This window comes from Globicephala melas, chromosome 3 (genome assembly GCF_963455315.2).
Source record: "Globicephala melas chromosome 3, mGloMel1.2, whole genome shotgun sequence".
Classification (NCBI taxonomy): domain Eukaryota; kingdom Metazoa; phylum Chordata; class Mammalia; order Artiodactyla; family Delphinidae; genus Globicephala; species Globicephala melas.
Window position 1 is genome coordinate 12,014,436 of NC_083316.1, and position 24,770 is coordinate 12,039,205.

Genomic DNA, 24,770 nt, shown 5'->3' on the forward strand with positions numbered 1-24,770 from the left:
CTGATACCAAAACCAGACAAAGGTGTTACAAAAAAAGAAAACTGCGGGCCAATATCACTGATGAACAGAGATGCAAAAATCCTCAACAAAATACTAGCAAACAGAATCCAACAGCACATTAAAAGGATCATACACCATGATCAAGTGGGGTTTATCCCAGGAATGCAAGGATTCTTCAATATACACAAATGAATCAATGTGATAAACCATATTAACAAATTGAAGGAGAAAAACCATATGATCAACGCAAGAGATGCAGAGAAAGCTTTCGACAAAATTCAACACCCATTTATGATGAAAACTCTCCAGAAAGTAGGCATAGCAGGAACATACCTCAACATAATAAAGGCCATATGTGACAAACCCACAGCCAGCATCGTTTTCAGTGGTGAAAAACTGAAACCATTTCCCGTAAGATGAGAGACAAGACAAGGTTGCCCACTTTCACCACTATTATTCGACATAGTTTTGGAAGTTTTAGCCACAGCAATCAGAGAAGAAGAAGAAATAAAAGGAATCCAAACTGGAAAAGAAGAAGTAAAACTGTCACTGTTTGCAGATGGCATGATACTATACATGGAGAATCCTGAAGATGCCACCAGAAAACTACTAGAACTCATCAATGAATTTGGTAAGGTTGCAGGATACAAAATTAATGCACAGAAATCTCTTGCATTTCTATACAGTAATGATGAAAAATCAGAAAGAGAAATTAAGGAAACGCTCCCATTTACCATTGCAACAAAAAGAATAAAATACCTAGGAATAAACTTACCTAAGGAGACAAAAGACCTGTATGCAGAAAATTGTAAGACACTGATGAAAGAAATTACAATGATACAAACGTGGAGAGATATATCATGTTCTTGGATTGGAAGAATCAACATTGTGGAAATGACTCTACTACCCAAAGCAATCTACAGATTCAGTGCAATCCCTATCAAACTACCAATGGCATTTTTCACAGAACTAGAACAAAAGATATCACAGTTTGTATGGAAACACAAAAGACCCCGAATAGCCAAATCAATCTTGAGAAAGAAAAACGGAGCTGGAGCAATCAGGTTCCCTGACTTCAGACTATACTACAAAGGTACAGTAATCAAGACAGCGTGGTACTGGCACAGAAACAGAAATATAGATCAGTGGTACAGGATAGAAAGCCCAGAGATAAACCCATGCATATACGGTCACCTTATCTTTGATAAATTAGGCAAGAATATACAGTGGAGAAAAGACAGCCTCTTCAGTAAGTGGTACTGGGCAAACTGGACAGCTACATGTAAAGGAATGAAATTAGAACACTCCCCAACACCCTACACAAAAATAAACTCCAAATGGATTAAAGACCTAAATTTAAGGCCAGACACTATAAAACTCTTGGAGGAAAACAGGCAGAACACTATGACATAAATCACAGCAAGATCCTTTTTGACCCACCTCCTGGAGAAATGGATATAAAACCAAAAATAAACAAATGGGACCTAATGAAACTTAAAAGCTTTTGCATAGCAAAGAAAACCATAAGACGAAAAGACAACCCTCAGAATGGGAGAAAATATTTGTAAACGAAGCAATGGACAAAGGATTAATCTCCAAAATATACAAGCAGTTCATGCAGCTCAATATCAAAAAAACAAACAACCCAATCCAAAAATGGGCAGAAGACCTAAGTAGACATTTCTCCAAAGAAGATATACAGATTGCCAACAAACGCATGAAAGGATGCTCAACGTCACTAATCACTAGAGAAATGCAAATCAAAACTACAATGAGGTAACCTCACACCTGTCAGAATGGCCATCATCAAAAAATCTACAAACAATAAATGCTGGAGAAGGTTTGGAGAAAAGGGAACCCTCTTGCACCGTTGGTGGGAATGTAAATTGATACGGCCACTATGGAGAACAGTATGGAGGTTCCTTAAAAAACTAAAAATAGACCTACCATATGACCCAGCAATCTCACTACTGGGCATATACCCTGAGAAAACTATAATTCAAAAAGAGTCATGTACCACAGTGTTCATTGTAGCTCTATTTACAGTAGCCAGGACATGGAAACAACCTAAGTGTCCATCGACAGATGAATGGATAAAGAAGATGTGGCACATATATACAATGGAATATTATTCAGCCATAAAAAGAAATGAAATTGAGTTATTTGTAGTGAGGTGGATGGACCTAGAGTCTGTCATACAGAATGAAGTAAGTCAGAAAGAGAAAAACAAATACTGTATGCTAACACATATATATGGAATCTAAAAAAAAAAAAAAAAGGTTCTGAAGAACCTAGGGGCAGGGCAGGACAGGAATAAAGGCGCAGACGTAGAGAATGGACTTGAGGATATGGGGAGGGGGAAGGGTAAGCTGGGACGAAGTGAGAGAGTGGCATTGACATATGAACACTACCAAATGTAAAATAGATAGCTAGTGAGAAGCAGCCGCATAGCACAGGGAGATCAGCTCGGTGCTTTGTGACCACCGAGAGGGGTGGGATAGGGAGGGTTGGGAGGGAGACGCAAGAGGGAGGAGATATGGGTATATATGTGTATGTACCGCTGGTTCACTTTGTTTTATAGCAGAAACTAACACAACAATGTAAAGCAATTATCCTCCAATAAAGATGTTAAAAGAAAGAAAATAAAAGGTTATATTGAAAAAAAAAACAACAAAGAAAGAAGTGGTGTATATGTACTACTATATTTAAAAAGGATAACCAACAAGGACCTACTGTATAGCACAGGGAACTCTGCTCAGTGTTATGTGGCAGCCTGAATGGGAGGGGAGTCTGGGGCGAATGGACTCATGTGTATATATGGCTGAGTTGCTTTGCTGTGCACCTGAAACTATCACAGCACTGTTAATTGGCTATACTCCAATATAAAATTAAAACTTAAAAAAAAAGAAAAAGTGTTCCTAAAAAAAAAAAATGTTCCTATAAAGTAAAAAGATTGAATTTCTTGTGTGGCCCTTAACTTGGCTTTGAAAACATATCCATGGGGAATTTTTAAATCGTTTAGAGTGACAACAGCTACTTTGTATTATGTTTATTTTTCCTTTTTGATACATTCTGTAACACCTTCTGAGTCCTGCTGTTCTTTCTTCCCGGGGCTCTCTTCTCAGCTCCCCTCCATCCCAAGCTGGAAGTGTACCTTTTCCATTCAGGCTCTCGGTGCCGGGCTGTGGGGACCCCTGCTCTCTGTTCTGGAGGACACACAGTGTAGCGGGGCTCAGTGGGGAGGCCTGGCAGCAGGAGCTTTTGGGTAGGGCGAGCCACACCCAGAGGGGCCGTGAGCGCTCCGAGGGGGCCCCCGCCCGCTCGGTTAAGGGGAGCTGACCTGTCGTACCTCTGCAGGTAAGGATCGTATCTTTTCCTTCCTCTAGCTGCAGTACATGTTTGACTGAATAATTCTTATTTTTTGTTAATAATTGGATAATAAATACAGTTATTGTGTGCCTTATATGACTTATATTTGTTTCATTGAATGTCCTTTGGTTATAGATAGTAAGAAAATGCCTAAGATACACTCAGGTAGATTTAAGCTTTGCTCATTTGCGCTGACTTAAATTTCCATGGATGCTGCACTCTGCAAGCCATGCGTACAGCCAGACAGCTGTTCACTGCCCAGCTCCGGGGGATGCCATGCCACGCCACGCACACAGGTTGTGGTGGGAATGTTGTCATCTAGAGCTGAGTAGCGTGGCAGCTTTGTGCCACCAGTGGAGTGCATACAAAGGGATTTTTCCATTATTTCTAGTTTGCCCTTTTCCTCAGACTTGGGTTGTGGTTTTGGGAAGAATGAGCAGTAACAGGCATATTTTTGCCTGTATTTTATTTTAAAAATAAGCATCTGAAATCAAAGGTGACATCTGATCTTTCTATTTCCCAAACAGAGCTGTTTCTTTTGTTGGGTATATACTGAATTAGTTTTGCTAAGAGGAACTGATAGGTTTTGAAAAGAGCACCTCTCAGGTTTTTTTCTTAGCATTTTTTCCTTGGTTTCTGGCTCCTTTTCTTTTAATCAGAAAACGTCTGCCCTGGTGCTTGGCGACATCGTTCAGTTTTTCGTGTTGAAACGATGCTCTTGCTAGCCTTCTGTCCCTCTGTCTTAGCATCTTCTAAGAAGTCATTTTTCTCTTGTTACGTAGAAAATCCTTCGTTCTGACATGACATCTTCCAGTTCAGTAGTTACATAATTAGTATTGTAACATTTTTAGGGTTCATGGAAATGAAACCTCTCCTCACTCTCTGATTATGACTCAGCTTGATTCCTTTGCAACTCAAGGCAGTAATTTCTCAGAATGCTTTTAAGCACCACCGGCATTTAGGCCATGGGTGTTTCCTTAAAAGCAGATTTCTGTCCTCACCAGGCACGTACTGACTTGGACTCTCTGGGAGCAAGGCTTGAAAAGGAGCATTTCTAACAAGCTCACCAGGTGGTTTTTATGCACACTCAAGTTTGAAACCCACTGCCTTACTAAGACCTTCACAACTTTGTCCCCCATGCCAAGTGCCTTACTTTGCTAGAAAGTGTCTGAGACCATTGAATATGTATCCTTTCTGGGTTTCTGATTACCTGAGAACATGATGAGTAAAGCTCTCGTGAGCATGTGGACTTCAGCCTTCGGTCTGCCTTTATTTTTCTCCAGTCCCTTGATTATGCCTAAAGGTGAGGTTGTTGAGATTATATTTGTACTCTTCAAAAATGAAAATCTGCTTTCATAACTATCTCTTATACAAACAAGGAGGCAACTGTGTCCTGATAGTGAAGGATAAGCAAGAGTTGTTAAATGAAAATGCTAGGTGCCGCGCACTGCTTATCATAGGCATTTATGCAAAAAAGGGAAGGGAGAAAAATACACATATACATACACGCACTTGCTTGTGTATAATAAAACATCTCCGGGGTGGTACACAAGAAGCTGATACAGGTAACAGGTGAATGTGGAGTGAGAAGGCTTTTCACTTCGTGTCCTTTTGTACCTTTTGAATTTTGAATTCTGTGAATGCATTTTAAAAATACCAGTTAAGGGGCTTCCCTGGTGGCGCAGTGGTTGAGAGTCTGCCTGCTGATGCAGGGGACACGGGTTCGTGCCCCGGTCCGGGAAGATCCCACATGCTGCAGAACGGCTGGGCCTGTGAGCCATGGCCGCTGAGCCTGCGCGTCCGGAGCCTGTGCTCCGCGATGGGAGAGGCCACAAGGGTGAGAGGCCCGCGTACCGCAAAAAAATAAATAAATAAAAATACCAGTTAAAAATACACCGTTATAAAGGTTCATGGATTAGCAGGTTCATCCTACTTAATTTTGATCGCACCATTCATTCACTCAATTGTTTATTGGCCTCTACAATATACCAGGAACCACTCATTGGTGCAGAGCTCATGGATTGCACGTTCTAGTTAGAGAAACGAGCAATAACATGATAAATGAGTAAATATATATATATACACACACATGTTAAATAAGAGAAAAAGCCACGGGGGAGGGGACGGTTGCCATCTTTGATAGAGAGGCTTCGGCAGGTCTCCTCAAGAAGCCTTTGACTATCTGATGAGCATTTTTGTTTAAATGAAGTTTGCAAAGGGAAGATTTGTAGATCTACCAGCCTTTGCCTATAGGAAACCTTTTGTTCTGTATCTAATTTCATAGACTCAACCTGTCGGCGTCACATGCTTGCAGCTAGGTCTGTTTTGTGATGTGTTTTTGACATATATGAAAATCTTCCTTTAGTTTCTTGGTGGCTTTTGTTTTCTGTTTTAATGTAGGTAAGATGCATTATCTTTTTTATCTTCACTTCTATGTCCCCACTGCTTAAAGCATGAAATAACTTTCTTAACCCCTTAAAGATTAAGGGGCCCTTGGACAACACGGGGTTGAGCTGTGTGGGTCCACTTACACTCAGAGTTTTGTCAACAAATACGTACTATAGTACTGCCTGGTCCCATTGAAGCCTCGGATGTGGACTTCATGGGGGCGGGGTGAGAAGTGAGGCGCAGGGGTCAGCACCCCAACCCCTGAGTTGTTCAAGGGTCACCTGTTTGCAGTGCCCTCCACTGATGTCATTCATGACAGTGGAAAAGAAATGCTTAAATGGTGGTAAAACCCAACTTCCCCGTGCTTTTCAGAAGATTAATATCTTGGTAAACAGCAAAACCTTCTTTAGGCAACCTGATTTTTTAAAAATCCTGTATCAGCCATGTCAATTCTCTTTGATATTAAAATTTAATAATGTTTCTAACTTAAATCCGTTTTGGAATTTATGCTTCCAAGTCTGAAGCTTTGATTTCTTACTTCCTTGATATATAATTGGGCTTGTCTTAACCAGAAAGGTATCGTGTTGATCACAAGTCAGAAGGTTTGTTTGACAGATATTTTCCTTTTAGCTCACTCTACTTGAGTTCATATCCACACAAGATGAAGGCCCTAAAAACTTTCAGAGTGTTTTGTTTGGCTGACTTTCTCCAATAAACAGCTTTTATGCAATTTGCAATAGCAGTATTTTTCACAGAGGTATTAATATCTCTGGAGTTCTGTTTTCCTGTAGTTTTTTTGTAAAGTATGTTTTCATGCCAGTTAAAAGTAACTACCACTCCCATTAAAGTTGCAGGTGTATACACACTTGCATAAAGGACCTAATGTTAATTTATTATCTCAATAAATATTTGGTAGATGGCCACCATGTGCCAGACACGTAGAAGGTGTGTGAGATACTAGTGAGCAGAGGAAGCAAATGTCCCTGGCTGCTGGCAGGTGCATTCTAACCAGGAGAGAGACAGGCAGTGATCTTAGCAAGTGAATTACACCTCTTGGGAGGGTGAGGCGTGCTGTGGGGCAGAGCAGAGCAGAGCAGACAGGGTGAGGGAGGCGCGTGGCAGTCGTGAGGGTTAGGGAGGCCGGTGAGAAGTGGCCTTTATTCGAGCAAAGTGTGAAGAAACCATGGAGACGTCCAGGGGAACAGCATTCCGGGTGGAAGGGGCACTGGTACACAGAGGCGGAGGCCAGCAAGCCTGGAGGGATGGTGGGCAAGCTGGACCCTGTGGAGGAGCCCGGGGGGCGTTCGTGTAGAGTCTGAGGATGTTCACAGCTGGCTCTGCAGGCTGCCTAGTGAACTCTGCTCAAAACTTTTATTGTACAAAGTAAGATAGTTTATCCAGGTTTTGAACCCTGACCTCCTTCCTTTGGGGGATTTTTAAAGTCAATTTCCTGAGTGTTAGTCATAAAGATTTTCTAGTTAAAGCCTAAGTGAGAAAAGCAGGTTCCGTAGCAGAAGAGTAACTGTACTCCTACGAAGTGCCAGTGGGAACGTTGAAGGAAGCCTAAGGGCCAAATGAAATGGTAACAAATGATACAAGTAGTAAGTCGTAATGCGTGAGATAATGAGTGAAACGGATGTGACGAAAAATCTGTTGAAGAGTCAGATTTGAGTGAAATCACTGCCGTATGTATGTATGTATCCATCTATCCATCTGTCTGTCGGACCAGTGTTTTATGGTTATCCGTAGCTATAAAAGTAGGAAAGTCATACTTAAAGATCTTTCTATGTGCATATAAAATGAAATAAGTGTATTTCTGAGAGAGAGTTTTAAAACAGGGACTAAGTTTAAAATACCTCTATGAAGGCAGCTTCCCTAGTCGTGGCTTTTCCTCCGGGTCTACTGAGAATTAAAGAAGAAACGAGCGCGTGCTGTGATGCTGCGCCATCAGGGATTTGGTTGCGTATCTGTGGGGGGCGGTGGGGGGCGGCGGCGGGGGCTTAGCCACATAGGCTCCAGGAGAACGAAAATCTCAGACGGCTGCTGCCCTAAAAGGGCTTTCGGTCTAACTGGGGACACAGACTAAACAAGCGTAAGGCGGGAGGTGTCTGTAAGCACTACCTATGGCCTTCACAGGAGGAGAGTCGTGGAATGTAGAGGCCGTCCTGAGTGAGCATCCTCTTGTTCATTTTGCAGAGTGACTGACCATCTACCAGGTGAAGACACCGTCCAAAGACTTTTTCCTCGAGGTCATAAAAATGCCATTCATTGCAGAAGAGCTGAGGCAATGGAGCCAGTCTAGGATCGGGGAGATGAATTGGGTGGACTTAGGGTTTCAGTCTGAGTTTCTGTCACCAGCAGTTATTTTCCTGTTCAGAGCTCAGAGTTGTAGGCAAGTTGCCACTGTGTTTCTGGTTTCTGGCAGTTGGGTTCATTTGCTTCACAATACTTTCCTGTTGTTTTTTTGCAGCAAACCAAAGAGAGAGTGAAGCTATTGATACAGCTGGCTGATGGCTTTTGTGAAAAGGGGCATGCCCATGCGGCAGAGATAAAAAAATGTGTCACTGCAGTGGATAAGAGGTACAGAGATTTCTCTCTGCGGATGGAGAAGTACAGGACCTCTTTGGAGAAAGCCCTGGGGATTTCTTCAGATTCCAACAAATCGGTAAATTGCTTTGTGCAAATTGAATAAATGACTGTTTTCTTCTTCGTACTGTTTGTCGATTTAATTAACTGAAGTTCATTGACTCCCTTATTCCACAGAGTAAAAGTCTTCAGCTAGATATCATTCCGGCCAGTATCCCCGGGTCAGAGGTGAAACTCCGCGATGCCGCTCATGAACTTAATGAAGAAAAACGGAAATCTGCCCGCAGGAAAGAGTAAGCTTGTCTTTAAGAACCTGCCAGGATTCACTGAAAAAGTGAAGAAAATGTCACTTGGACAAAGATGCTTACTTCTGTGTGTGCTTTGAAATCAAGCAGAGTTAATACTTTTCATTGCTCTGAATGTGCTTAGTTTTTACAGCAAAAATGCCACTGTGTCCACTGTCCCCTGATGCAGAAACAGTATCTTGTTGTTTTGTCCATGCGCCCCCATTTCATATGTGGTTGACAAGTTGTTTTAGTGTCATTTGTCATCAATAGGTCATGAGTAATAATACTAAGGAGAAGAAATTAATGACACAAGTGCAGCTGTTTGGAAGTTGCTAATTAGTAAACTGTACTAAATATTAATAAAGACAAAAGATGGCCCTAAACCAGTGGTTCTCAGTCGGGGCCAGCTTTGTCCCCCCGGACGGACATTTGGCAATATGTGGAGACATTTTTGGTTGTCACCCAGTGGGGAGGGGGGAGGGCTACTGGCATCTAGTGGGCGGAACCGGGGATGCTGTGAAACGTTTTATAAGGCACAGGACAGTCCCACAGCAAAGCATCCTCCAGCCCCAAACGTCAATATTGCCAAGTTGAGAAACCATGACCAGTAGGTACCTTAACAAAATTTTTTCCAGAATGTTTTTTCCTTTGAATTGGTGACTGGATACTGTTAATTCTTCTATTCTTGCTTGAATTCTCCAGAACATATCACTGACGAATGCTTTTTCAACCACCTTATTATTTCATAGACCCTAAAAGTAAATAGTTAAAATAAGCATGTATCCTGACTGTGAACTAAACTAGTTGCTGTCTTTTCCTCTGCTTTAAGGTTCATAATGGCTGAGCTAATTCAAACTGAAAAGGCTTATGTAAGAGACCTCCGGGAGTGTATGGATGTAAGTAAGTTTTTCTACTTATTTATTTAGATGGAGTATAGTGTCGCTGTTTATTCTTACCTGTTGGCAGTTCTTAAAACAATCGCGTTTTGTTGTTATTGTGGAGATTTGAAGTGCGCACGAGCAACCTCCTGTGCACGTTCCTGCACTTCTGTGAAGTTCTAGGCGTGTTGTTGCTCATTACAGAGGTGACGCAGCACTAATCCTGTCATTCCGCTTACCACATGATGGCCTGGCCGACATTCTGTCTGTGTAGAATTTTACAGCAGCTTCAGAGAACTGTGCCTACCGTGATGATTGCCAGCTGATGCTCAGTAGTTTAACGAATCTTTGCCGTACTTGTGGAGTAGGTTTATCCCAAAATTTGAAGCTGGGAATGCATTTAGAGCTGAAAAGTATGGAAACTATTCTCAAGTCTTAATAACAACTGAGATTTTTAAAAAATAGTTCCTCATGTTTTTGTTTTTTGCAAAAGGTTGTATTGTTAAGATGTATTTTCAATTATACATTAACCCTGGGTACGTATTCACAGAGGTCAGGAGTACCTGTTTCTGGAAGGTGAGGTGTGGGTTTTCGTCTAACCCTCTCTGTTTCCCTCCCGGCCAGACCTACCTGTGGGAAATGACCAGTGGTGTGGAGGAGATCCCGCCCGGCATTGTGAACAAAGAGCTCGTTATCTTCGGGAACATGCAGGAAATCTATGAGTTTCACAATAAGTGAGTGGCTTTATCTTTGGGGACCTCATTAGCCACTCTGGAAATCTGTGCTGAAGTTTCATGACAAGTGAAAGTTTCCAATAAATAAGCATAGATTCCAGTGATTTTGTTGAAATTTGCAGGAAGCCTGCCAGACTCGCTTCACAAGGACAGACATTCTAGAGACTATTTCAGCAGAGACTCAACTTTGTATTTACTTTTTATAGAAATGAGATTAGGAAAACTGAAAGCTGGTTTTGTACGAACCCTAACTTCTCTCAAGCCTTTGTCATCAGCTGCTGCATCAGTTACTTCTTAGGGTTAAAAGAAAGAAGTGCCCTCTGTGGGGCTGCTGGCTGGTGTTTGGTCTTTTCTAATAAGAAGGAGGAAGGAACTGAGGACTGAACAGATGTGTAGTGTGACCAAAATAAAGTGCTCTTTCCACAGGCCATAGGAGGAACATGGTTTTATTTTCAAGATCAAAAAAAAAAGGCAGCAGAAGCTCCTCTAGGTGGAGTCTGTGCAGCCCAAATAGCCTGTGGAAAGATGATGCTGGGCCAGAGCTGGCGGTGTCTTCCTCACTTCCTTGCCCCCCACCCCAGCAAAGATGCTAGAATCTAAATGGGTTCTCTAGGTTGAGTGTTTACCTCCCTAACTTATGTCCTTAGCTACTAAACATACCACTTTCCCAGAAGTAAGCTACTGTTGAAAGTGTTCAAAGGCTAAACTGGTTAACTCTTTGAAAGTCGCAATAATTTACCCTAGTTCAGAGCACTTGCCCTACATTTTGTTAAATTAAAATCTAGAAGTTACAGTTTTCACTGCATTTAATTAAAATGATGAAGTTCAGACATTGTCTGAATTCACGGTATGCTTGGTCTAATTCCCGGCATATCTCACTAGTAAAATGTTTTAAAACACCGTAATCATTTAGTATCATTTTCTGTCTCTGCAGCATATTCCTCAAAGAGCTGGAAAAATATGAACAGTTGCCAGAGGACGTTGGACATTGCTTTGTAACCTGGGTAATGAAACCTCAGCCGCTTGTTCTGTCACAGTTGCTTTGAGGGAAGTTGGAAGGAATACTGTTCATTTCTCAAGTGTCGCCATTTCCTCCTGGTGTCTAAAGAGAGAGAAATAGACTTTACCTCAAAGAATTACATTCTCCAGCTAGTTATTAATGTGGAATAAACTTTTTATTGATAGTAGTGATGGTTTGAGATAGAATGTTGAGTTAGTGTGCCAGGCCTCTTCATGGCCCTGGGGATTCACGGGTAATCGTGAGTGCCCAGCCCTGCCTGGGAGGATTGTCCGGTCGGGAGGGAGGGGAGGAGGCAAGTGACCTGGTGCTCAGGCCCTGCTCTCTAAGTGTGACACTCACGTTTGCATATAGCATCATGGGAAGATGGGCCGGCATCCAGCCCCGACTCTGCAGGCCAGGGGAGGACGTGTGTCCTATTAGCAGGATGTGTTTCTTATTTTAATAGTTTCTTTATAAAGCAGCGTTTCTTAAATTGGAGGCTTGAATTTCATTTATACACACAGCTTCTTTTCTACATAAAAGTTTATCATAATTTGATTTTTTGTCATTTGAAAGAGATAGTCTAATTTTCGTTTTGTTTATATAGGCAGACAAGTTTCAGATGTATGTCACATATTGCAAAAATAAGCCTGATTCTACTCAGCTGATATTAGAGCATGCAGGATCCTACTTTGATGTAAGTAAGAGATTACTAAAGAAGCTGTGATATTTTCTGAGTTGCATTTCGTGTACATAAAATGCAGCATGACTCATAACTTTCACCTAATGGATGGCATGATACCATTTTTATCGATCACATTTATAATTGGATTTTCTTATATTCTGTTTTTAAAAGATGCTTCTCAAATACTTCAAGCTGTATATCTGTAAAAAAATTCAGATTTTAATATATACATGTGTGTGTATATGTCATTACTTACAGTTTATATATAGTCATTAATTTTTTACATGTAATATCATGTAAAAAGTATGAGTATTAACTACTAAGCTTCTTTTCCCCTCTATAAAAAAAAAACTTTGGATCTTTTTCGATCATTTATTTTTCCCATTTCAATTTCATGATGTTATTCACTTCCAGAAGTGGCATATCAGTACAATTTTACAAATAGCTCTCTAACAGCTCAGACCGTCGGGAGGTTCATTAATTATATTCTCATTGGTGTAAACATAGTTCGTCTTTTGTGGGACCATGTTGCGGGGAGGTTATTTAGTACAAACGGTGGTGGAGCCTCATGATATAATATATGAGTGATTTGGGGGTTTCCAGAACAGAGCCAAATGTGTGCCAAATAAATTTTGATTAAAAGATAAGGTACTTTTGAATTTTACGTATAATAATTTGGGGCACGAGGCCACGAGGGTATTAGACTTGTTTCCGTCTTTTTGTTTGTACACGGCCGAGTGTGATCATCTGCTCTTCTCCGAAAGTCTGGGACGTTAGGATACATTTTAGCTCCTGTCTTTTGAGGTGGAGCCCTGCCTGTAGATGCCCCTATTTTAGTTGCCATTCTCATGACCAGTAGTCACACGTCACTGCCTGGGTGAATACGAAGCCCTGCTCCCAGCCCAGTGAGGCCTTCTCTTTCCAATATTTCACACGACCCTGGGTCTTTGCCATCATGTGGAGCCCAACACTGTGGCTCTATGCAGTTAGGATTATTGAAGGCCTTATTGAGCGTATGGCACACGTGCTGTTTGGAATCAAAAGTCATTAAAAAAAAACCCATGCCCTAAGGAGGATGCCAAGAGCTAAGATACTGCAAATACAGTAGGTTGGTGTGAAAATGAGAGCAAGCAGGAGAGAGGACTTCCTTATAGCGAGGGCGAAGGAAGCCTCCAGTAGGGAGGGTTGCGATGTGGTCTGTGGCGAGGGTGCGCACGTGGCCGAAGCTTCAGGAGCTGCAGTGGGAGAGTCTGACTGCCGGGCAGGCGCAGTGATGACGGCACCAGGAGTGGTTGGCTTCCCTGCTTGACCTCTGCACGTGGAGGCCTGTAATACAGGGGAAACACTGTGTCTTTAATATTCAAAGTGATGACCGAGATTTGTTATTTTTATGTTGAGCTTATTAAAAGAAGCAGTAGTGATTTCTACTTTAGAAAAAGTGGTTTGTGTGTATTCATCGTGGGAGTAAATGAATGTAAATTTTTAGTTCCTGTTATCTGACTTACACAGTGGTGTGTGTGTGTGTATGCTTTTTCTTAATTCAGGAGATACAACAGCGGCACGGATTAGCCAATTCCATCTCTTCCTACCTTATTAAACCTGTTCAGCGAATAACGAAGTATCAGCTCCTTTTAAAAGTATGTATGAAGCCTCTTCAGCCTGAAAAATTTTATGCACTGTGCATTGTCATTTTGACATTGTTTTATGTATATAAAGTACCCTGAGTTTTTGAAATAACACCTAGCAAATTAATGTTATTTTATAACTCATTGCGATATATTGCCCTGACCGATTTGTCAGTGCATCTGGTAAAGAATAGTATATTCCTTGATTATGCACCTGAACTTTGTTGACTGACCCTAGCCCTTGACATAAAATGAGAAAGGAAGGAAAAATTGTCAATCCTGGACGATTTAGTACCATTGTTCCCAGTATGACTTGTATCAGACTGACCTCTGCTGTTTCTTGGTTATGAATGATTATAGTTAAAATCACACTTGTAAAAATCAAATAATGATTAGTTCTGACGATAGAATGGTGAAGAAAACTTAGAATTTGTGATAAGAGTTGTTACAGAATTCATTATATATAACTGACGCACATTTTCTTGACTACAAGAAAAATAATTTACAAACTCTATCTCATGCTGTTTACCCCACCGTTTCCTTGGCTGGTGAATGTTATTAAACATTACAACGTACCCACATCCGTTCATCCCAGTAAGAACATTGCATGAACCCAACTAAGTCCCCAGTTCGGTCCTAACACAGCAATAGGAGATGATCATGTAATTTTTCTAGATATAAAAGAAATACAGAAGATGAAGTTATGAATGCCTGAAACCCTTACTTTTACCCTTTTTGTGAACACAAAAAAATCTAGAAGCAGTAAAAAGTGGCTACATTCTTTGGTGAAGGGATACCATTATGGCATTCTTACATTGGAAGAGCTCTCCTGCACTTCCCTATCAGAACCCCATTAAGTGATTTTATGACCACCACGGCAGAAATAAGTGGTTGCTGTGAACATGAAATGAACGTCAGGAGGCTAAGTTGTTTATGTTCACGTTTGCCCTTTGCTTTCTAATTCTGCAAAGGCAACTTACCTCTTAGTGTCCTCAGGATTGATGGGTTTTGTTTTTAGCACGTGGTTCTAGTAAAGATCTCTTCCTCGGTGACCTCACATGTAGTCATTCACTATTAAACCTCTGCTTTAATTTATAAACCTGACTTTATTCTGCCCAGGGGTTCTTCAAGAGAGCAGTCACGAGCTATGCTGAGCTCCCCAGCAAGGAGGGTTTTCTGACAGTGATGTTAGTCTCAGCACATTGCAGTTTTAAAGCACTTTTTGCCAAGCTGCTCAGAATAATAGGTGCACACCATCTGTCCATGAGAAGAGGGGCCTGTCAGGCAGCTGCATTGCCCGAAACCATCCAGGGTATGACTGCAGGGCCACGTCCCTCTCGTTGAGCCCCAGGACACAGAAAGCTGTTGTTACTGTCACTGCCTGATAAAAATCATAGATGCGCTGGTGAGAAAATATACCTTGGAGCCCACCAGAATGTGAATCTGTTGTCCTGCTGTCACTCCTCTAATGACAGGCGTTCCCCTACGCAGATCTTATGCCCGGGGAGGCGTGCTGCAATCATTAGAGCTTTCTGAATGTCCCAGCACAGAGAAGAAGCGTTTCCCTGTAGGTAACTGTGCAGCGATGCTGTTCCCGCTGTGAGACAGGGCAGCTCCAGGGCAGAGGGGACGTCGTGTTCATGGCACCAGAGGGCTCAGAATCATGCTGGGATCCTGTGCAAGCAGAGCAGTACTAACTGGACTCTGGCTTGACCTTCGGATGTAACCACTAGCTGACTGTGCTTTGCTACACTGCTTAAATATTTCATTTGTCATTTTTGAGGCTCGGTAGTTGACGTGGACACTAACTTTGTTTTAATCTCTGACTGCATCTGGTTTCCTCTGAACTGAAGAAACGTCCTGATTTGAGCAGGACACACTCTTGCATCCATTGGATTAAGAAGCAGTTCAGGTTTATCATTCGCTCTCTATGCGAATCTCTGCCCAATTGACCACAGTTTGTTTTTATCTTGCCAGTCGTGGATTTTCACAAACTCTTTCATTTCTGCAAAGCCCTCCGTAGCAGAGCATTTTGCTCTCCTGGGCTCGTTCACGGTGTCGGTTTCCCACAGGAGCTGCTCACGTGCTGCGAGGAGGGGAAGGGGGAGATTAAGGACGGCCTGGAGGTGATGCTCAGTGTGCCAAAACGGGCCAACGACGCCATGCACCTGAGCATGCTGGAAGGTACGTCCTCCCGCCTCCTGCTGACGCCACCTGTCCACCCACCCCACCCCACCCCCCGCGTCCTTGTGCCTCTGTGTTTAGTTAGGAGTCATCAGTGCAGGTGCAGGTGCCTTCTTTTTGCAATAATTGGTCTCGTTGCTTCCCTTAAGGAGTACATGACATGCTTCGACCTCATCACAAGCCTGTCCTTGTCCCCTCACTGGAGAGCAGCCGCTCCACACTCTGAACCCTGGGAGCGCCTTGTGTCACTTGCCTTCAGCTACCTGGTCTCTGTGTTAGAAGGACAGGTGGAAGGATAGGTAGATCCGTCCCCCAAGATGGTAAAATCCCTAACAGCGCTCGAATCTTCCCCATCTCTGAGCCGTGAACCGAGCAGGTTCCACATCCCTGCCCGTGCGGCCAAACAGCGCGTGGAACGTGGCGAAAAGAGAATCAGACAAATACGCCTAAAAATGGTCATCGCCGGTATAATTTCCGTGAATGCTTCTGTTTAAGAAAGCTGTTTCTGTGTTTCAGCTCAACTCTCATTATCAGGTTCCACAGAGTTATTTTAAGAAGTCATCCTGCCCCAAACGCTTCGGCCAGCCTGTGTGGTCACCATTGGTCCCATTGAACAGTTTCCCAGTTAGGGCAGAGGTGCTGCTGTTTGTTAGTTACAGAGACCCCCCCCCCCCCCACCTCAGAGGCCAAGCCAGAGCACCTTTTCCCCCTCTGATGTAGAATCCCGAGCTGGTGGGCAGCCCTCAGGGCGTCACCGGGGACTCAGGCTCTGTCCAGCTGGTCTCTCTCCACTCCTTGGATGTTTTGCTGGTTGGCCAGCTGCAGGGTGTGTCAAGGCCACGTTAGCCTTCCATCTAGCAGGAGGTGGGGAAAGAGCGGGGAGGGGACAGCTCGAAGGGCAGAAACCAGAAGTTGTGGCCCAGGCGTAGGTGAGCGTGCTTGTGGCTGCTCCTGGCCGCACGGGGGCCTGGGAAGGGTAGTGCTGGCTCGAGCGGCCACAGAGGGGCTTCTGCTCGTAGAGGAGGGTGCCCCTGGAGGCTGGCACGTAACTAGAAGCCCCTGCCCGGGTGTCGGCCACTTCAGGAAGAGACAGCCGCCGTGAACGGCAGCCAGTGACCAGAGCGCGACCAACTGGCTTGAAGAGCTTCGTGTCCAGAGGAGAGAAAACCCCCCAGGGAAGGGTAGCCAGAGGCCCAGATGGGAAACTTTAATCAGAGACTGAGTGGATGGGCGTTTTGCAAATGTTTAAGTAGCCATGATGCTACTACTGCATCATTTTTCATTTTCTTTCAAATTGACCGTGCCTCCTTTTTTTCGTGTTCTAGGGTTTGATGAAAACATTGAGTCTCAGGGAGAACTCATCCTGCAGGAATCCTTCCAAGTGTGGGACCCCAAAACCTTAATTCGAAAGGGTCGAGAACGGCACCTCTTCCTTTTTGAAATGTCCTTAGTGTTTAGTAAAGAAGTGAAAGATTCCAGTGGCAGAAGCAAGTACCTTTATAAAAGCAAATTGTTTGTAAGTATAGGCCTTCAGAATTGTAAGTTTAAAGGTGACACAGTTGCAGCTTCTTGTGGTCAGAGAAAAATGACTGTTTGTGGCCTTCAGTGTAACCTCCTAACTCCTAAAGTGTGACTCTGAAGCAGCTTCTTCAGTGAAATTCTGACAGCCTTGAGTCCACTGGAGGGCGCTTGTGAGTTTGAGTGTCCCTAGACTTAGGAAACTTGCTTTTTCTAAATTCCGTAGAATCCAACTGCAGCATAAGAAGACACTTCGTAAGTGGACTTAAATTATTTATCTCCTGTGTGCCTTAACTAGCTTTATAAATAAATCAATCATGTTAGACTATAATTAAGTAAGTTCTCATCTCATTGTAATTAATATTTCATTCACCGACATTGGAATTTATTGAAGCAGCCTACTGGGTGGCTAACTGTGGGCTCTTAATGATGAAGTTTGATTTTTTCATTAAAAATACATTTATGAAAAACAGCAGCAGAATACCATTATTAGAGAAAATGTATGTTATAAGCAGAAATCGTTTTAAAGATACACAGCCCCACCTGCCTAGAGACAGCCTCCCTTGAGCGCTTGGTAGATAGAGTGATGCATCTGAATTCTTCTTTAACTTGTCGGCCTACTTCCGGGCAAGAGAAACACACCTGGTGCTCTTTTCCATGGGTGGCAGCCCCACACAAGTATCTATAAACCACAGGTCGACGCTCCAAAAAGTCTCGGGCGGGTGTCATCCTCGCCTTCCCTGCGTGGGCGATATCTCAGAGGCCTTTCAACACAAAATTGCTGGGCAGGGGGAGGAAGAACTCACAATCAGAGAATAGAAAATGTGGTAGAATTTGGTTTCTTCACAAGATATGGCAGATCACTTATAAATATTGGTAGATGTTTGGACTTTGGACAACTTATACATTATACGTTTTTATGATATCCACGTATTAATCAAATTCCCGAAGTAATAGAATACTACCAAGTGTAGAAATCATCTTAATAATAATCTGGAGTTTGCAAGTTCAGGCTAACGATAGGCATACCATTTTCTTTGGCTTGTTTCCTGTTTGAGATTGTCTTTTGGATCACAGCCCACCTTACATCATTTTAGATCATATTGTAACTGGAAAGAAAACATGAAGCATTGCTGCCTAATAATTTCACTAGCTGGCCTTAATCAGTCCCTAGGGACCAAGCCAGTCTGTTTTAGAAGCTGATACATCTTCACTTAATTTATCTTTTAAAAGTTAAGGTTCCCTCAGAGGCCACAATTATGAATCACTTCCTTTGCTGGAAAGGAGAGAATGCATTGGGGTGAACCCGATTGCGGGGGAGGATGAAGACGTTGACCTTCATCTACACTCTTCCGTGTTCTGCATCTCCTGCAAATGCATGTATTATAGAGAGAAAGTTTGTCTCTTAGCCCTTAACATCATTGGCGAAATAGTAAACATTAATGCTATCGATAAACACAGTGGAAACGAACTGCGTTTTAAAATATCATTTAGCTTCTCCTGTGAAGCTAGTTCGTTAATGAAGGTGCATGGTAGCAGCTCTTTTGCAACTAGGACAGACTCATTTTATTGTTTATGAGGTTGAAAATAGTCAGCTCTTGATTTTCCAGATAATAGGAAATAGAACTTTCCAGATATTTTGTTTTCTTCTTCTGGATTTGCTTGTTGACCTGCTTCAGGATTTCCAGTGGAGGTGCTCAGAGGAAGCGGAAGAGATGAAGCCAATCATGTGTAGCCTAAGAACAAAATTTCCTCATTTTAACTAAAGTGAGGTCTAAGGAGTATGTATCAGTGTAAACAAAACCGTGTCATTACAACCTAGCATGAGCACGAGTCACCAAAAACGGTTTCCTTTGTCTCTGTTCTATATCCTGCCAGAATTTTACTGTTGCCTAATTATGTAATTGTCTTTTTATCCAGACCTCAGAGTTGGGTGTCACAGAACACGTTGAAGGAGATCCTTGCAAATTTGCACTGTGGGTGGGGAGGACGCCAACTTCAGATAATAAAATTGTCCTTAAGGTAGGTCCATCCGAGGCTTGGGAATGTGCTTTGTGACAAGATGACCATGTCTGTGAGTGCTTTTTCCTGTTGTTGAGCCATATTGGTTTTCATGTCCTTTTATCGTTCCCTTTGTGTTCTGTAGAGATTGGGGATTACCACAAAAAGAACAGTAGAATAAATTCAGTTTGGTATTCTAGTGGTGAAATTACTCAAGCTAAATTTTTGCTTGCCTACAAAAGGTCACTTGGAGAAAGGTCTTTCTAAACTTCTCCATTCTTCCAGTCTTGCAGAGAATTGGGTGATTCCATAAGAGATGCAAGAAGTTGAGGTACAGGAGGAGGGAGATATGGACCAGTAGCTCCCATTGTGCACTTGACCTCTGGTTTCCAGAGGAGAATAGGCACCTGATGAATCTGTGAGGGCCTTTGACAGTTTCAGGGCTGAACGTGCCAGGAGTCTTCATGGGGTCCTAAGAGTCTTTGGCTTTCAGTTTGGAGGCAGAGAAAAAAAGTGGCGGGTGGTGGGGGCGGGTCATGATCAGGTATAGGGTTTGGTAATGTTATCATTTAAAGTGTTCAAAAACACTAAGGGTGCTTTGGAGTGTGTAGTCTTTGAGGGAGGAATATATCTTTGAATATTTAATTTGAACGCTGTTTTGAGTACACTAACCTCTCCTAGGAAAGTTGGAGGGCTCTAAGGGTGTCTTGTGGACTTTTCCCTCCTCCTGTGTTTGAGAAAATGCAGATGGAACTGTCTTTCTGAGCTATCTGGAAAGACCATAAGCGACTTCAGATGGAGCTGAAGATTTGTAGAATATTGGGAGACGAGCCAAAGGCTTAATGGGCCTCTGGTGTGTGGACTTGCATGTCAGCAATTTTGTCCCTTACATTCTTTTTGAATCTCTCTACGGTATTTCCAGCAACTGTGAGTTATTTAACAGTACAGCGCTCTTGTAGAGCCTGTACTTTAGTGACCGCTGGCTGTGGAAGCCATTGTGTTCCTAAGGTCTTTATTCACATGGAAATGATGGATTGTTTTGCAATGAATATATGACTACCAACCCAGTGTATTCTCGTTAGTACTGGCGTAAAGCCCTATAAAATATAAATTGCACTGATAGCTCGATATTAGATAGCTGAACTTTTCTAAGGGATAAAGTTTTAAAGTATACTCAAGACCTTAAAACTTCCAACTTATGAGTGTTTATCCAGATTAGCTGCAGTGACACATGCCAAAGGGTACATCTGAGAAATAGTGCCAGATATTCTAGCCAGATATGGACTACTTTCATTTAGGACATAATAAAATACTCATGATGCAATTGAAGAATCAGATTTCCTTGCAGGCTTTACCAAATGAAAGTTTTCTAGGGAATTGAGGGTAATATTTTTCTGACTTCTAATGAGAGGCTAAAGGAAATGCTGTCCTTATTAATTTCAGAGACTGCTTAGTGGTGGTGGTGGTGGTGTTGATGGCGTAGATGGTGGTGGAGGTGGAGGTGGTGGATATTTTAGCAGTGGTGATGGTGGTTATGGTATAGGTGGTGGTGAGGGTGTCGGTGGTAGAGATGGTGAGGGTGTCGGTGGTAGAGATGGTGAGGGTGTCGATGGTGGTAGAGATAGATGGTGAGGGTGTCGATGGTGGTAGAGATGGTGAGGATGGAGGTGGAGGTGGAGTTGGATATTTTAGCAGTGGTGATGGTGGTTATGGTATAGGTGGTGGTGAGGGTGTCGATGGCGGTAGAGATGGTGAGGGTGTCGATGGTGGTAGAGATGGTGAGGGTGTCGATGGTGGTAGAGATGGTGAGGGTGTCGATGGTGGTAGAGATGGTGAGGGTGGAGGTGGAGGTGGAGTTGGTGGATATTTTAGCAGTGGTGATGGTGGTTATGGTATAGGTGGTGGTGAGGGTGTCGATGGCGGTAGAGATGGTGAGGGTGTCGATGGTGGTAGAGATGGTGAGGGTGGAGGTGGAGGTGGAGTTGGTGGATATTTTAGCAGTGGTGATGGTGGTTATGGTATAGGTGGTGGTGAGGGTGTCGATGGTGGTAGAGATGGTGAGGGTGTCGATGGTGGTAGAGATGGTGAGGGTGTCGATGGTGGTAGAGATGGTGAGGGTGTCGATGGTGGTAGAGATGGTGAGGGTGTAGATGGTGGTAGAGATGGTGAGGGTGGAGGTGGAGGTGGAGGTGGTGGATATTTTAGCAGTGGTGATGGTGGTTATGGTATAGGTGGTGGTGAGGGTGTCGGTGGTAGAGATGGTGAGGGTGTCGGTGGTAGAGATGGTGAGGGTGTCGATGGTGGTAGAGATAGATGGTGAGGGTGTCGATGGTGGTAGAGATGGTGAGGATGGAGGTGGAGGTGGAGTTGGATATTTTAGCAGTGGTGATGGTGGTTATGGTATAGGTGGTGGTGAGGGTGTCGATGGTGGTAGAGATGGTGAGGGTGTCGATGGTGGTAGAGATGGTGAGGGTGTAGATGGTGGTAGAGATGGTGAGGGTGTCGATGGTGGTAGAGATGGTGAGGGTGTAGATGGTGGTAGAGATGGTGAGGGTGGAGGTGGAGGTGGAGTTGGTGGATATTTTAGCAGTGATGATGGTGGTTATGGTATAGGTGGTGGTGAGGGTGTCGATGGTGGTAGAGATGGTGAGGGTGTCGATGGTGGTAGAGATGGTGAGGGTGGAGGTGGAGGTGGAGTTGGTGGATATTTTAGCAGTGGCGATGGTGGTTATGGTATAGGTGGTGGTGAGGGTATGGACAGTGGTAGAGATGGCAGTGGTGTAGATGGTGTAGACAGTGGTGGTGGTGGCAGTGGTGACAGTAACGGTGGTAATGACGGCGGTGGTGATGGCCTAGTACTTGTAGAACAAAATTGTGACCTGTTTTTACTTTTACAGTCTGGAAAGGAGAATTTTATTTCTAAATCCTTTCTTGAACAGATTGAGACTACTGAGAGTATGAAACAAATTATTCCCTTCTCTTAGCCAAGTGGGGCCTTTGCTTAGTACTCTAGCTGGGTTACCTTTCTTTTACTGTCTCTGAAAAATTGGTGCCTTTTTCCTTGTTTAATTTCTTTAAGGTTAGGAGAATTGCTCTCCGTAAAGGTAATGGTCAGTTTGCTCTACTTAAATTATGAGAATTTTCTTTATTTCTGAACATGGTACATACAGATCTCCAAACTTTGCCAAATGGCCTTTCTCAGATACTTCACTTTGTTTAATGTCCCAAATATTTGTCTCAGGCATTTAAATGCCAGTAGTTCTGTGTTGTTCACAGTTGTCCATCCTGAGATGCTGATTTTATGCACAGATTCCCCTGTTCCCTAGTCACACTGCCTCCTGCCCCAGGAGAAATCGGTTTAACTGCTCTCCTGGCATCAGATCTGGGGAGAGGGACAGGAGGCTCCTTTTCTCCTTCACTTACTTCTCTGTTACTGCCTCTCATTAACTTTGAAGACACACCCTCCAGTGAAAACATTTTATTTAGAAAGAGAGTTCTCAATTTTAATTTCCTTCCCCAGCATGGGCTTTGACCTTGTATTTTCAAAAACAACGTCCACCACGAGAAAATGCTGGGTTCGCCTCCCTGCGTGATCTCATCCATAATCCCACTGACGATTGTTTTAATCATTCACAGGGAATTATGCTTATATCATAGGAGGTTGATGTTTTCCATAAGGAAATTAAAAGCTGTTACTGAGGCCCAGAACATGTAAAAAGGAAAAAAAAAAAAACTACCTCCTTTGAGGCACAGTGAAAGAAAAAAATCTAGAAAAAGTGATGCCATATGTGTTCATTCCACCGATGCTTGTTGAGTATCTACGATGTGTCATTTCCAGAGAACCTTTCTCCAGTGTTGCAGTGGAGTTGAGGGAAATCCACCATATGTAACTGGCAGTAGGCTACCCTGGTTTATCCCAGTGGTCTAACCAGAGGTGGATACAGGCAGAGATTGGGGGGATGGGCTGGGGTGTCCACCCCCCGGGAATCCCGGCTTCTTCACCTGCTGGCAGTGTGGCCTTAGGCACATTTCCAGTGTGTCCACACTGCAGGTCCTCATTTATAACAGGAGGATTAAGGAGGCCCCAACTCCATAGAGTGCAAGTGGGGATGTGGGGAGCGGACGCAGCTGGGGAAACGGTGCAGCTGCACCAGTTGATCATGAGTCCAAGGGGGCGAGGTGGCAAGCTCTGGGGCACTGGCCACTTGTCTGCCTAAAGGGCCTCAAGACACTTGGGTTTGGGGGTGGTTGTGTTTTCATATTTACCCAGGGCTGCTTAACAGGTCTTAGGGCTGGAGAATGATTGATTACTAGAATATTCAGAGATCTGGAATAACACGAACGCTATAGAATAAAAACGGTCTTGATGACAGAACCTTCAAAATTAGGGTCATTTATTTGGTGGGAAATTAAACACAGGAGATGGTTGCTTTTCTGCTGAAAAGTTATTTTTTAAATGGGCAATTCCAGGAATGCAGGGACCTGAGTGTGGTTAGTGCAGGTTCTGGAAAAGGCCCCTTCTGTATCCTGATTGATTCTAACACTTTGTCAAGGCCTCCAGTATAGAAAACAAGCAGGACTGGATCAAGCATATCCGGGAAGTGATCCAGGAAAGGACCATTCACCTGAAAGGCGCCCTGAAGGAGCCCATTCACATCCCCAAAACAGCTCCAGCAACGAGACAGAAGGGAAGGAGGTCAGTGCCTAGGGATTTTTTTGTAAGTTTGCTTTTATTGAAGGAAAGGAACAAGGCAATGTTAACATACTATTTTTCAAAAATCATTTTTCTCAAATATTTTTGAGAAGTATTGAGGAGTAATTTTTTAAAGAATACAATTTATATATAACATCATTCTTAGTAATGAAATTCCTTTGTCAAGACAACAACCTCCTTCAGCTTAAAGTAAATGAAAGTCTATATGCAAATCCCTAATTCTTTTCCTTTTCCACCCCAAGTGTTATTAATCTGTGCTCCTTTGTAAGTCGTGCATGTGACCTTGGACAAGTCATGTAGCAACTAGACGTTTTTGCTTCTCATTTCTAAAATGGCAGTGACCCTATCAACTGGATTTTTATTACTGTGAGAACTAAGTGCAGTGGTAGATGTTAGACTCTCAGCCCAGGGCCCAGCAAAAAACCTGTTCTCAGTGAAGTCAGTCATCTATCGTCATTAATACCGTGGTGGCAGCCGTAATCAGAGACTGATTTGCACCTCTTTAAACAAATCTGTTCTTCCTCCCATGGCTGATAGCCCATCTTTACCATTCTTGAAAAGCAAATCCAGCAATGTCAGGAATTTCTCTGTGTCTCCAGGGATGGAGAGGATCTGGATAGCCAAGGAGATGGCAGCAGCCAGCCTGATACGATTTCAATCGCATCCCGGACGTCTCAGAACACGCTGGACAGTGATAAGGTGAGCCAGAACTAGCCCCCCTTTCTTTGGGGAGGTGCATGTGGCCAGTCTCTGGTCGGTCGATAAATGACATTTTGTCATCAGCATTTCAAACAGCTGCCA

At 43.2% G+C, this 24,770-nt stretch overlaps 1 protein-coding gene across 10 annotated transcripts in view; it reads left to right on the top strand.

The window, feature by feature from the left end:
• The window catches only part of TRIO (trio Rho guanine nucleotide exchange factor), a 371,525-nt gene that overhangs the window by 256,696 nt on the left and 90,059 nt on the right, over window positions 1-24,770 (top strand). For all 10 annotated transcript variants that reach the window (XM_030856581.2, XM_060295665.1, XM_030856580.2 and 7 more), the window contains 12 exons: window positions 8,228-8,422; window positions 8,521-8,636; window positions 9,460-9,526; window positions 10,133-10,242; window positions 11,177-11,246; window positions 11,850-11,939; window positions 13,472-13,564; window positions 15,625-15,736; window positions 17,062-17,252; window positions 19,175-19,276; window positions 23,809-23,951; window positions 24,569-24,668. In XM_030856581.2, the coding sequence (XP_030712441.2) occupies window positions 8,228-8,422; window positions 8,521-8,636; window positions 9,460-9,526; window positions 10,133-10,242; window positions 11,177-11,246; window positions 11,850-11,939; window positions 13,472-13,564; window positions 15,625-15,736; window positions 17,062-17,252; window positions 19,175-19,276; window positions 23,809-23,951; window positions 24,569-24,668 (1,389 nt within the window). The remainder of the gene's footprint in view (window positions 1-8,227; window positions 8,423-8,520; window positions 8,637-9,459; window positions 9,527-10,132; window positions 10,243-11,176; window positions 11,247-11,849; window positions 11,940-13,471; window positions 13,565-15,624; window positions 15,737-17,061; window positions 17,253-19,174; window positions 19,277-23,808; window positions 23,952-24,568; window positions 24,669-24,770) is intronic.